The sequence below is a fragment of the Archocentrus centrarchus genome, chromosome 21 (genome assembly GCF_007364275.1).
Source record: "Archocentrus centrarchus isolate MPI-CPG fArcCen1 chromosome 21, fArcCen1, whole genome shotgun sequence".
Taxonomy (NCBI): domain Eukaryota; kingdom Metazoa; phylum Chordata; class Actinopteri; order Cichliformes; family Cichlidae; genus Archocentrus; species Archocentrus centrarchus.
Window position 1 is genome coordinate 6,304,807 of NC_044366.1, and position 14,909 is coordinate 6,319,715.

Here is a 14,909-nt window from a genome sequence, read left to right on the forward strand (position 1 = left end):
GTCTTCAGGACACATTTATGTCCTGAGGGAAAAAATAAAAAGAGTCAAATGGATTTTTTAAGAGAACTTTGAAGATAAAGAGCTCTGACATTTTAACCCTGTCCCTCCACAGACTTTTAATGGTTGTTGCACGGACCTATTCAGAAACATTTCTATACAGGGTATGTCCCTTTTTATCTTTAGTGCTTTAGATTTTCACAATAAATCTCAGATTTTGTTCACAAGAAGATCAAAACCTCTTACTCCAGCATGTTTTTGCTAGTCATGGATAATAAGGATGAAAGCTAAAAAAATAAATAAATTTTAAAAAATCCAATTTTAGAATGGAATGTCCTTTTTAAAAATACAAATGGTAAATATTTAGATGTTTGTAGGAGCTTGCCAAGTCTTGATTTGATTAAGAAAATTAAATTCACAAGACCTCAGGAGCCCTAGGGCCATGCTCAGGTCAACACGTAACACATGGAAAAAGACTCCTGAAAAAATAAAAAGAAAAGACTTCTCTTAAATAAGCAGTTAAGAAAACGTCGTCCTGCTTAAACATCCAACCACAGGAAAATTCTTTAGAGGGGATTGTGCCAAAAAAAAAAACCTGAAGCAGAGTGTAGCAGTGTTACAAAGCGGTTTTCAACAACATAAGCAGCTGCCGTCAGTCATCAGAAATGACTAAAACAAGTGTTACAGCAGAGAGGGGAAGAGAGAGGTGATTTTTCAACTAGGAAACACTAGAAACTTTATTTTAGGGGTTGGTGCCAGATGGAAAGAAGTCATTTAATGGTTATCTTTAATAAAATTGTATCTCATGCTATTATTTATGTAACACATTTATTAAATAGACGCTTTTAGCAAAGGATGGAGGGGATATCTGTCTTTTTGTGCATTACTGTTAAGTCAAAAGTGCCTGTAGCCCTGTAGTTTCCAGCCATTGTCTTCTCTAATCTTCTCATTTCTGCTCCTTGTCTGGGGTGGGGTTTTACACACAGAGTGGCACACACAGCGAAATGGAGAACAAAGGAGAGAAAAAGGACTAGTGCAAGCAATATCAGTTATTGTCTAATGGCCAACGGCATTAGGTACATGTAGGACTGTGCATCTGTATGCACATAAAGCTAGAGATGTCACCATAACTGATACAATACCTTTCAGTGTTTGTAGACATAGTTACTGCTATCCTTCAATCACAAATCAACAATAAGAGTGAAAAGAAAGGTTTACAAGTTGGTAGTGAGACCTGATGGATGGCTTGGAGATGGTGGTGCTAACAGAAAGACAGGAGACCGAGCTGGAAGTGACACAGCTGGAGATTTAAGATTTTCATTGGGAGTGACCAGGATGGATAAGATTAGAAATAAGTATATTAAAGTATTGAGCAGTTTGGAGGCAAGGCTGAGATGATTTGGATGTGTGCAGAGAGGGCATGGATATATTTTGGATATAGTGCATATATTTGATAAAAGATGTTGAATATGGAGCTGCGAGGCAGGAGGAAAAAAGGAAACCCTCAGAGAAGATTCAAGGATGCAGTGAAGGAGGACATGCAGAGGGGTTGGTGTGACAGAGGAGGATGCTAGGATAGGGTGAGATGGATGCAGATGATCCACCTTGGTGACCCCTAAAGGGAGCACCTGAGAGAACTAGTACAGTAGTAGTGACTATGGACAGCGTATGTATAAAAATTAATGGGGGCAGCATGCACCTACAAATGTCCGACTCTATCCTGCACACAGGTACAGGAAAGATTACAGGTGAAATATGGCAAATAGTGCAGCTGCTGTGATAGCCCCTCCCCTGATAAGAAACGCATAGTCATGTACAGTATGTTAGTACTTTGCATCGAGAAGTACTAACATACAAGGGGTGATAACTGATTCACTAAAGGCAATATTTAACAGTGCTATCACGATTTTCAGAAAACAGGAGGAAATACTTCCAATTCACATACACAACATTCTTTTTATGGGATCCTGAAATACATGTTACATCATTTTTTTTTTTTGAGAAAGTCAACATTGCTGATGTTCCACAGGCTAAAATGTTTTCAATGGCAGCGCTATAGAAATGCATAAGCGAACTCATCTTAACATTTCAGTATGTGTCCTGTCAACAAGATACAATGTTAAACTTTTAAATAAATGGACTACTGCCACCACGTCAGTGGTTTAAGACAACAGGGATGTGGAGATTCCTTTCAAAACCCTTTAACTGGAAAAGAAAAGGTTCAAAAACCCATGAAAAATGATGCAGCATCTACAAAATGTGTTGCAATACTAAAACATGAATACAGCCCATTCTATGTTGTTGCTTTTATTTACAGAAAACCCATTTTTGTGATTATTTTCATAACAATTGTTTACTAAAAGTGTTGAATTTCTGCTTAAAAATAAGAATCCATATTATATTTTCCAAAAACAAAAGCATTTGCAGAAATTAAAGATTGTTCCCCACCCAAAAGGGAATTGGGTTTCAAGTCACAAAGATATAAATCTTTTGAGCTTATCAACACAACTGTTACTAAAGAAGTGCGTAAGAGCATTACATGGATATAAAACGATGATTGATTGAGCTCCTAAGTATCCAAATAACTTAAGCAATTTAGTTTTTGATTTTTCCCTGACAAATTTCTGCTTATATGGAGTTCTTCTTTCTCTTTTTCTGTTGATAATTTTAAAATAATTGCATGCTCAGAGGCAGAATGAACAATGATCACTGGCTGTTTTCACCATGTCATTAGCCACGGTTGAACGACCATAACCCTCGCAGCTAAGACCAGCAGTTGTTGTGGCCAACCACTGAGATGTACACCAGTCAAATGACTGGCATTAATTACATCACTACTGTGAGGTCTTCCAATTAGTTGCAGCCTCTAAGGAAGATGGTGACGTGATACAGACATTAATGTTTTGGTTTGGAGCAGGCAATTTGAGAAATTGGATCACATGAGAGGTCTTCAGCCAAAATGTTTCACATGATGATAATAGCCGTGAAAAATCAAAACACTGAGCTGCACCTTTCCAAGGCTTCACGCAGCAGGAATCCTGTCTCAACGTTAATGCTGGTTATAAGAAGCTGTAGTTTGGGAATGCAAGAGTCTGATTTATTCAATGCACACATAACATGTACTTCTTTATCTATTATGAAAGCATTTCACATAAATACGGTGTATTGGTATAAAATGATAAAAGCCTGTATACACACCAGGAACTTCTCAGGATCAGCCCCTCCAGCCTGCCCGACAAAGACCCCAGCACCACTCTCGAGCTCCATGTCCTCCGGCGCCCTCTTGATGCGTGTCACCAGGGGGTCCGTGTCACAGTTGAAGTAGAACAACACCATGTCATCTTTCACAGCAAGAGCAAAACGGGTCCAGGTGTCCAACATGGAGGGCACAAGGAACCTGGCTGCCTCATAGGACCGCTTTGACTTAGGCTCAGTGTAGTACAGGATGACATTTTGGTTGCTGCCCTGCACGGCTGAGAGTTTAACGCCCACATGCATAATATTCTGCCGGGGATCCGTGATGGAGAAGATGACCCCGCCCTTGTCAGTGGTTGGTTTCAGGTTGAATATGAGGGAAAAGTCTCGGTAAAATGGGTTCGGGAAGTGGGCGCGTGCCAGCTGGCCTGTGTTGGCATCGGGTCCAAAGACATAACTGGGGGTGTTGTCTGGTCCATCTACTTGGGTGATCTCATTCGGAGGAGGATCTCCAATGAGTTGCAGCAGGGAGACTCCACTGTCTTCTAGAGGGAGAGAAGCAAGACATCAGGACACAGTAAGCATAAATAAGCAGGGATTTGAAGGGAGGGCAGAGTAGGGGTTAGAGCAGGAGCTGTTAGGTTGGTGGTAGGTGACAAATTGTTGATGTTTCTGATGGATGCAGGACTGTTACTTGCACAAACTGAAGCTGAATTAGTCTCATCAACCTTCCTAAAGAAATGTATTAGACAACTTTTATGAAAATGTAAATGTGGAGGTACCACTTGTGTTTTTAACCAAACTATAATTGTTTTCTAATGTAGAAGCCTGACAAAATCAGCAATACTCAAGAGACCACAAACAAACAAGCTGTTGTATTACTTGGAACATGAGATGCAAAGTGCACTAAATGTACCCAAAACATACACACACACACACACACACACACACACACACACACACACACACACACACACATATTATATATATATATATATATATATATATATATATATATATATATATATATATATATATATATATATATATATTCTCAGACAGGCCTGTACACCAAAGGTAAGAACTTCCTAAACTGAAAATTAAAGGCAAATTCCATGAGGACAAAAGTCAAAAAATGATGGTCAAACAATGAAGTTATTCTATACCCTACAAGTGTTACTGGAGTTTTCAGCTCTTCAGACTTTATCCTCTTCTTCATGCACAGTAGAAATAGATGAAGTAGTGCCACAAGCCTCTACTTTGCTGTGCTACTGTCCCAAAAAATTATTTTAATATTTGAAACCATTCTTTAATTTTGAAAGCATGAATGCTGCAGACTGTGGAACTGATGGATCTCTATGTATCATTTCCCGAAAACACTAAAAAAAAGACAAAACTTTTCCAACTTGTGTGACATCTGCTGGATGTCATGACTTGGGGCACCGCAGAGATCAACAGCTGGGCCTCCAGCATGTCTTTGCTGACTCTTCCATCACCCTGGGCGACACTGGCAAACTCAGTGCATAATTGGAAGTGTTTAGGAAATACAAAGAACACAAAGAGCAATGTGTATTCATGCACATGCACTGTGAACACAGATTTTGATGTACTGACATCAAACTGAACCGCTGTGCTTTGATCCCCCCCCCCAAAAAAAGGTTTCCCAGAATTACCAAAATGACTGTTTTTTGGAGAACATGTGTTGTACTTCTGATTCTTTGAAGAAATGCTTTGGTTTACCACCTGGTGACTAATGAGCAAGATCTATCACTCAGTTCAAAGCTTCCCCACTGCCCTGAGTGCCGGAGATCAATTGGGTCAGCAGTTGGCTTCGTTGAGAGCCTAAACACATGAGCTATTTTATCTGAACCTGAGATCCTGCTTTCTGCTGTACCACCATAAATGCCACTGAATGTTCTGCTCACTATCTGAGGACTAAAGATGTTTTCATTTGAATCTGAGCTAACAGCGAACCCAGTCAAGCTGTAACAGGAGGGCAATAAAAATACCTTCCATTATGCAGTTCCTCTTTGCACCAATCAAACATACATTTCTAGAGCAGATTTATCAGTAAGCGGATGACACCATTAACAGATACACTATATTGCCCAAAGTATTCACTCGTCTGCCTTCAAGTGACATCCCATTCTCAATCCATAGGGTTTAATGTGATTTCGACCCACACGTTGCAGCTATAACAGCTTTCCACAAGGTTTAGGAGTGTTTATGGTAAATTTTGATCATTCTTCCAGATGTGCATTTGTGAGGTCAGACACTGATGTTGGATGAGAAGGCCTGGCTCACAGTCTCCCCTTTAATTCATCCTAAAGGTGTTCTTTCGGGTTGAGGTCAGGACTCTGTGCAGGCCAGTCAAGTTCTTCCACACCAAACTCACTCATCCATGCCTTTATGCACTTTGCTTTGTGCACTGGTGCGCAGTCATGTTGGAACAGGAAGGGGCCATCCCCAAACTGTTCCCACAAAGTTGGGAGCATGAAATTGTCCAAAATGTGTTGGTATGCTGAAGCATTAAGAGTTCCTTTCACTGGCAGTAAGGAGCTGAGCCCAACTCCTGAAAAACACCCCACACCATAATCCCCCCTCCACCAAACTTTAAACTTGGCACAATGCAGTCAGACAAGTACCAGTCTCCTGGCAAAGAACATGTCTCCACTGCTCTAGAGGTGTAAAGTTTACACCACTGCATCCAATGCTTTACATTGCTTTCGGTGATGTAAGGCTTGGATGCAGCTGCTCGGCCATAGAAACCCATTCTATGAAGCTCTCTACAGACTGTTCTTGAACCAATCTGAAGACTGCATGAAGTTTGCAGGTCTGTAGTGATTGACTCTGCAAAAAGTTGGCGACCTCTGTGCACTATGTACCTCAGCATCCACTGAACCTGGTCTTTGACTTTATGTGGCCTACCACTTCCTGGTTCAATTGCTGTCATTCCCAGTTGCTTCCAGTTTGTTATAATCCCACTAAAAGTTGACTGAAATATTTAGTAGCAAGGAAATTTCACTACTTGACTTGTTGCATCCGGTCACGCTGGAATTCACTGAGCTCCTGAGAGCGACCCATTCTTTCACAAATGTTTGTAGGAGTCCACATGCCTAGGTGCTTGATTTATACACCTGTGGCCGTGAAAGTGATTGGAACACCTGAATTCAATGATTTAGAAGCATAACCAAAATCCAAAGAGTGCTAAAACAATACTACCCAAGCCTGGAAAAGATGGCAATATAATTTAGAAAATTAGAGACTAAGTTACATGCAAACACTGGATCAAAACTAATAATTACATTTTACAAACCTGCTACAATCAAAACGTGAGTATAAACCAGGCATGTTCTACCTAAATTAAAAAGAAAAATCACCACAAGTTGACACAGCGGCTTCCAGGTTCAGAATAACTCAGACATAGGTCACTGACTGTCGTCTGCACCCGGCTGACCAGATGTTTACTCTGATAAAATCAGAATGAGACACCTTGAGGGTCCATTCGATGGGCATGTGCTGACATGTCTGAGCCTGGCTCCCTGTTTTGTGCATAATCTGCTAAAGGAGGGTTGAGAAAGGTAAAACCTTGTAGTAATTCAAAGGGGAACTCCATTATTTGGGGAAGCACATCATTTCACTTTGTACATCCTTCTGCTTTGGGTGCTGAAGCAGTTTTAAACCAGATGCATGTACTGTAATATTCTTTTTGCAATTAAAGCAGAGATAATAGTTTATGTGCAAATTCAAATTAAAGGTCTGTAATAAGGTGGAATGTGAGGATGGCTCTCACAGATCCTGGTTATCCTTCAGCATGCAGCATTCCTCTGCAGCGCAAACTGAGGATTCAACCTCACCATCTACTCTACTCCTCACAATTTCTCTTTCACCCACACTTCAAACATCTGATTTTGATGCTTTCTCCAAATGAACAGCCGACATCCTGTTTGGAATGTGCACGCACACAAGCTTTCCAAACCCCTAATTAACAAACCATCTCACCTATTAGCCATCACCCACACAGACCAGATGTGCACTCTCTTGAGTTGTGTTTAGAATTTACCAAAGAGAAGTATCATTTTCGACCCACCTATCCCGATGTAACTGTGCCAGGTGCCATTTTGAGACTTAAAATTCCATCACCGGATTTAAAGCTGATTGAAAGGTTTAACCTTCTTTAGGATTTCAGAGGAATGCTTTTACTGAACCTGGTTTAGTGTCTCTGCATTGTCAGCAAAAGAGCCAACCAGCCATTCCATCTCAGACATCAAAAGTTGTAGGGGCCTCAGAGGGGTCACCATTAGCATTTTAAGTGCAATCTCAATTCAGGTTTTCTCAAATAGCTTTTGTTAAACGCTGACAGCTTCAAGGTCGGTTGGGAATAGAAAAGATCTGTGATGAATGGAGCACTGCAGGGTTTAGGGTGCTAGTTTGTCTTGTCAGGAAGACCGCTCCCTGACTCCTTTTCATTTCCTCACATTTCAAGATGGTGTAGCAGACTTTGTGATACCCTGTTGATAAAGCTGTACACACTGTCAGACTGTATGCACAGCTTTGGAAAGCACAAGGTCCTGTATAAAGCATGGGAAAACATTTGAACATCTGGACAGTGAGAAACTTTGTGGTTTTACCCGACTACACTCCATCACCATTTAAAACATCCCTTGAGGCCTGCTGAGACGATCTCTCGCCTCACTCTGCAGAAGGCAGGGCAGTGGTCGGACCCTGTGTTTGGAGTGTCAGAGTTCAGCTCTGAAAGTGCTGTCTGAAAGGTCTGTCTCTGAAAATCCCATGATTTTTTTTTTTTTTATAAGTCACAATCCTTGTGCATCTGCAGCATAAACTATATTTTAAGCAATTCGCGGCCAATTTAAAGTGAAGCAAATTCATTTTGGTCACATGGTCTGGTGTTTGTGTTTGATGTTAATTCTTGTGGTTTTGACACATCTGGCTGCTTATTGGATAAAAGAACATCATTTTAAATCGATGCCAAGCACTTAGTGGTTTACTAGAGGCTGCACTGTGGCTTAAAAACAACATAATGTTTGCACTAACTTTCTTATTTGCAAGGACAAATGACACTGATTACTTTCAGCAAGGTCTAAGGTGGCAGAGATATTGAAAAAAATGTAGATCTAAAAAAATGAAAACTAAACACTGTTTTTAAACAAACATTATTAATAAAGTTCCTTCCTTTCTATAGTGAGTAACTGGTCCAATTTCTTTAAATCTAATGCTCAGAAAAGGAAAAGAAAAGAAAAACCATCAGAGTCCAGGAAGGAGATTTCATCCTGACTCAACCTGAAGACTAAACTGTAATTCTTAAACCACAAAAAAGGAACACAGGTCTACCGCAAGCTGTGAACTTCACTCTTTGGAAAAGAACCAAGTTCCCCATGTGTGAAGTAAGAGTTTTTTATGCAACCCACCCATTGCCACATACTGCTATCTTCACGGATGTCTTCTTTGGAACTACAGAAGGAAACGATGCACATGCATCAGTACAAATTGCAGCAACAGCTCCTCTCGCCTCAATAAACAAAACATGCACCAAAATATCAGCTGAACATCTGGATCAGTGTCGGTTTGAACTCATTCTCTTGATGATGTTGTTGGCACAGTTGCACACTGATACTAAATATAACAAAAACACTATATAGATACTATTAGTGAAGTACCAAAATATTAGCTGAACATCTGCACCGGCCAATATTGGCCTTGTTGACTCATATGAGCCTATCAGAAAAGAAAAAAAAAAAAAGGCCTTCATGGATGCAATTTGGCATTATATTCAAATAGTGTGATTACACCCTAAATTGTTATTTCAAACATGATTATCAGTGCAGAATTTCACAATCACATAACTTGTAAACCATTAAACACTTTAGGCAGTTACCCAGCTCGAAACACCCTAGTGCTTGTGTGCTGTGTTTTTGCAACACAGACTCATCACTTCTCATTTTGTACTACTGCAACACAAACCAGAGGGGGCAATGGTTTTCTGGCAGCGAAGAAGTCGGACCACACTGTGCCCATAATTGGAACCCTCCTGAGAGCCAAGTCAAAAGGATTCCCTGGCAAGCAGCATGGTAAAGGACTGGAGCCAGTCTGGGGCCTTCCTCTTGTCATGAGATAAAACATCAGTCTGGGTGCAGTGGAACCGTGGTGCTACAAATCAGTGCCAGACCACCAAAAGGGTACATGAGCCACAAAGCCAAAGCTAAATGCACACAGACACTCGGGTATCATTTTTAAAAAGGTGTAAGCAACATCTTTCAAAAGACCAGCACAGCCCAGATAGCTCTTAATTTCCAATAAACAGTCTGGCAGGGTTTCTTCTGCAGGATATAGGTTTGTTATTAAACATTAACTGAACTTGACATCTAGACCCTGATGTGGTTCACTGCTCATCTTTCAAGCTGGGCACAGAAAACCATGCAAATCATCACTAAAAGGGCTACAGAGCAAAAATAATCTTCCCAGTGTAAAAGGATCGCATCCAATAGATCCCACTCGAAACCCCCACATAGATGCATTAAGATTACATTCAGTGATTTTAGTGTATAAACTATTTCTTTGTGGGGATTTTTTTTGACCCATGCCAATGGGTCTGTCTTTAATTCACCCAAAATATCCACAAAGGTGGCAGTAAGCCATGAAACATTTTTGCACGACAGGCTACATTTGCATGATGTGGAAGTGTGGTGGTTTAAGGCCCAAAACAAAAAGAGAGTGCCCTCCTCCCTCTGTGGGTGGACACAGTCTCAGATAAAGGCACTGGGCAAATGAGCAGAGAAATAAAGCACTTTTGGCTTTTAGGCATGTGTTTAAATGCATTGTCCTGGCCAATTACAGTATGTGTGACCTTATTCAACTTACAGGACATCAAACTTGTTCACTAGTATGGATGCTGCAGTGAGATACTAGGAGACATATTTTGTTATTAGGAACCATATGGAATCAATAGGTTGCTTTTTTTTATAGGCAACATATAATTGAATCTATTAGATATCCTTAGGATTTGGGGCTGAAGAGGCCTGATAGGCACAGTAGTAACTCTATAGCAAAGCAATGCTTTTCATCACCTCTATTCAGCCATCACTCTAAACAAGCAGTGTGAATCAGTAGATTGCAGTTTGAGTCATACCAGATGGTGTTGACTGCACTGGATTTCAGTCTATGCCAGAATGATTTAGAGTAACTGAAGGAGCTCTGGTTATACCTTGAGGCAACTTTCACAAGCAACTTGCATGCTTGGGTGATGAACTAGCTTCTAGAATTGCAAAAAAACCTGCCCTCGGGATATAAAGAAGGCAACACGACTGTTCCTTTCAGTATGCTGAAGGTCTGTCAGCATTGTCTGGATTACTGCGTCTAGAACGTTCAGAAACTTCTTCTACCTTGCAGACACATGTGCCAGACAATCTGAAAAATCTGTGAAATTTAATGACCCAAAAAAGTAACACCAAGATTTTTGTCATTTGTCAGTTTAATTAATAGTAGCCCTAATCCTCCATGACCTCACTCACCAATAAAACCATGAATATATTTAGGCTCACGTGTGTCACTTAGTCCAGGAAGCAGAAACATCTTGTCCACTCATGTCTGTCAGTGGATCAAGCTGCCAGAAAGATAGCGAAGCTGTAAAAAGACATAATCTTGAACTCGCAGAGATACAAACAGAGTGGGGGAGACAGGGCAGAAACCCAGCATCAGGGGACAGGCTTTAAAAAAAGATTTTCTAGAATAAGATTATTTGATACAAAACTAGGCTTCTCTCATGAATCAGTGCCCACTGGTACTGAGGCAATGAACAGATGAGTCATTTTTTCCAACATTTCTTCGGTCACTAGGGGCATGTGTTGTACATATTAGGACATTCAAGTGTACACTGATCCGTTTAATCTTTAGGTCATCATCAGTTTGTAACTACTAGTTTATTATGGAAACTTATACAGCCCTAATACTGCTGAATAACAGAGCCATTCTTCATTATAAAACACCTTTTTAAACCCTGCAATCACGAGAGACTACAGCATTTGTTACTCACTTCAATGAATTAAACAGCAGCAACCTGCATTATCCACAGGAGACAAACAGCTGCTCTTAATTTCTTACCTTAAAAATTTTCACCTGTCAAATATGTTACTTGAGTCCAGCTGTCAGAAATATTTTGTTCTACAAATTATCATATCTAAGAAAAAAAAAAAAAAAAAAAAAAACACATTAATGCAAACATAAGTGCTTCTCGTGCATGACAAGCTCCTGTGTCCAGTCCTGAACAGACAAATGCACATCAAGCCTGCAAGCCACTCACTGTCAAATGAGATAATGAGATATGCTGAAGTAGGTATTTCATACACACATGGCTCAGATTAGCTTCTGCCTTATGCAGTTCAGATGCACTGATCAGAGCCATCTAAAATTTCCTCAAAGCAAACAAATACAAGAACATTATATAAATGACTGAAGAATTACTATTAAATTTGAATTTTATTCCAGATAACTGCAAAGCCAAAAACTATTTTTTGTGAACTTGTGTTTTCCGATGTCACTACAGTCTGAGTTTAGGCGCTCAGTGGTTAAACTGGAAAGGCTGTTTCAATTCAGATAATTTCATCTAGCAGGTATTTAATTATATATATTACTGTAACAAACCAAATAATTATCATCTGAGCAAAGTGTTACCCTTTGAGTGTAATTACTCAAAAAGGAAATACATGAGACTTGAGGTATGTGTGTGTGTGTCTGTAGGTGTGTGTGTGTGTGTGTGTGTGTGTTGGGGAGGCCGGGGAATATTATGACCTTCACAAAGTAAGTGACATGCAACCCAAGAGACAACCCAGAAACATGCAGCAGTTAAACACATTAAAGCGATGACATCATGCTTGTTAGGTTTCAGCCTCAACTTAAAAATAAGCATGCAAACTTTTTGTAAATAATTTTGGATGGGAGCTAAATAAGTAATTCCTCTCATTCAGTGCTGACAGGGACAAATTTTTGATTAATTAGGTGGGTACTGGATTGGCGGGGGGGGGGGGGGGGGGGGGTGTTTTTAAAAACTGGTTCAAAAATGAATCCCAGATTAGATTCATTTGAACCACTGATTACCTTTCTGGTTACTAACTGACAAGCACTGATACCCATCATCCTCCTCATCAGGTAGAGTGTGGCACTCCACAGGGAGGCGTCCCTCATCCAGGAGCATCCAGCAACTGTCCCGCAAGACTTCGCAGAAACTCTGGCAAGGTAACACAGGCAGTGGGGCCAGAGAGCCACACTTTGGTACCAAAAGAAGGCAGAAAAACCACTCCAGACTATGATGGCATTGTGAACTCAACAGCCATGCCCACTCATTGAGGAGCGCTTGGACTTCCTCCACGCTGCTCTGGTTGAAGTAATTGGGCACGACAAACCTTTGCCCAACCATGGAGGAGCAGAACGGAAGAGCATTGTCTACCAACAAGCACTGCGGGGACTCGGCATCCAGTGCTGACTTAACTACTTCTGGCGGTTTTTCACTTGTTGCCTGGCTAACTGCAGCTGTCTGGCTCAACAAGATTGTTTGGTTCAGGTCTCGCTGACTTATTGATGACTGAGTAACATCTTGGATGTAATCAGTTTGGTTGGTCACCATTTTCTGGCTTGTTTCTAATGCTTTATTGGGATAGACATTTATGGATTTTAAGTTAGTGTCTTGCCTCTTATCTATTTGTGGTTGTCTTTTTAACATTTTGGGGGGTTTAGTTGGTATCTGTGTTACAGAAAGTACCTGGCTGGCAAGCGGAGCTTTGCTCGTCTGTAATGCTTGGTTAGATAAAAGTTCCTGGTTAACAATAAATTCACCATCAAGCAAATGAGTAACTGTCACTTTCTGATCATCCATAGATACCTCAGTAGTCTTTAGAGAGTTGTTACCTACAATTGGGGTTAATGAATCTTCTTGGCTTTCATATGAATATATTGTTAAATTGAAGTCATTAGCACTAAAACTGGAACTGCTGTTTCCTTTTGTGTTGTTGGGGGAATCAAGAGTTTGCCCTGATTTTAAGCTGCCAAGACTGTGGTCCTCATCTGCACTAACTCTAATATCTAACCCCCTATGAGTGGTGGTCATTACTGCACCTTGTTGAGGCTCATGGGTTCCAAATCCAGATCGCCAACTAGTCTCAGTTCCTGGTGCAGACCCATTGTCTGATGCCAGTTCCGGTTCAAGCCCAAATCTGAGTCTCGTTACATTTCCTGTAAAGCTTGAATTAACAGATCCTTTAGAACCCTTTAGTGAAGATGTGCCATTACCAAGTTGACTTTTGTGTGATGAAATCCCTGCAGTGCTCTTTTTTGATTCATGTTCATTCTCTGGTTGTGTTGTAGGCACTACAGTGGTCAGTTGAGGAGCCTCAGAAATCTCATCTGAAGTCTGCACAGCTTTTTCCATCCCATGTCCTTCATCAACGATGTCTTCTCCAACATTTCCAATCATCTCTGTAGGTGGTTCTCCACTACCTGCTGGACTGCCAGATCCCTCAGGTTCTACTGTTGGGGCCAAGGTTGTTGTATCAGTCCAGGACCAGAACCAGGCATCAGAGTGGACCGCCCACTGAGCCAGCAAAATCAAGAGTCCAAACTGGGTCCTCATCTTAACCATTATGTCAAGTCTTAACTACATCCACCGACTTGATTAGACTCCCAGAGTGAACTATGACATGTCCACACAGCCACTCCACACCACTCACACTTTTCCTTCAGCTCTGTCTCCACACACACTTCACTAGGCAGAGAGAAGAACTGAAGAGGAGTGCCCCATTCAAGAGTGAAGAGAGGGAAAGCAGGAGGAGGAGGTGGTCTCCGTATTGGCTGCCCTGGCAATATTTATTCTCCTAACTCCTCCTCCTCCCTTTGTCACAGCAGTGAAAAGCGATCTCTCCTGCTGACTGAGACCTCAGAATTACAGCAGCGTTTCTTTGCAGAGCACAATACTGATGCTTTCCAGTGTTTTACAGTCAGGAACAATTTGTTGTCCTTGATTTGTTTTTTTTGTTAAAATATGATAATACAAAAACCACAGGCTTGAAAAACTGCAAATTGTGGCCGTGATTTCCTACAAAAAGATTCAACACATAATACAAAGATACATACTGTGGTAAGTTTGAAATGTAGGGAGCGGTGCTGAGATCCCTCAAACAGATTAAATTAGTCTCGGCCCATTGCAATAATGCGGCCAATTACTGAAAAGAAGTTGCCATTGTGATGTGTTGGTATATTTAAATATAAAACTAATTTATTGCACTAATGGTATTGTTGTATAGAACACCTGCAAAACATAGTCAGCTACTAATATAAACCAAAGCAATGTGTCTTTTTTGCCTATTAACTATTTCTTATTCAAATTCTTGATCCCATTGTCTTTCACAAGCTTGAGCACACCAAAATAACCCATTGTCCATGCATTAGCTGTCCCTTCTCTACATGGTGCCGTTTATTGTTCAGTCTAGATTACACGCCTATTTTCAATAGTCTGTGGGTACACAGTAATCCAAGCCTCCATTTCTTGTCCAGACTGGTTTCTCATATCGCCTACGGGACTGGCTGACAGAGACCCTCAACGACAGCTAATGGAGGTGTAGTGATAAAAGGAAGAGGAGGTTTGTGTAAGTGTCTTTCTTAAAGGCTCACAACTGCTTGCAGCCTCAGCTGCTGATTGAAAGGAACTCTGA

The 14,909-nt window shown here is 40.8% G+C and overlaps 1 protein-coding gene across 6 annotated transcripts in view; it reads right to left on the bottom strand.

The window, feature by feature from the left end:
- Positions 1–14,909, bottom strand: part of col18a1a (collagen type XVIII alpha 1 chain a) — an 82,140-nt gene that overhangs the window by 31,898 nt on the left and 35,333 nt on the right. For 3 of the 6 annotated variants that reach the window (XM_030758644.1, XM_030758641.1, XM_030758640.1), the window contains exons 1-2: positions 13,318–13,975; positions 3,196–3,737 (exon numbers count right to left, since the gene is read on the bottom strand). In XM_030758644.1, the coding sequence (XP_030614504.1) occupies positions 3,196–3,737; positions 13,318–13,840 (1,065 nt within the window). In that variant the 5' untranslated portion in view covers positions 13,841–13,975. Of the gene's footprint in view, positions 1–3,195; positions 3,738–13,317; positions 13,976–14,909 lie in introns of those variants that run through there. The other 3 variants (XM_030758643.1, XM_030758646.1, XM_030758645.1) reach the window with 3 other exon arrangements.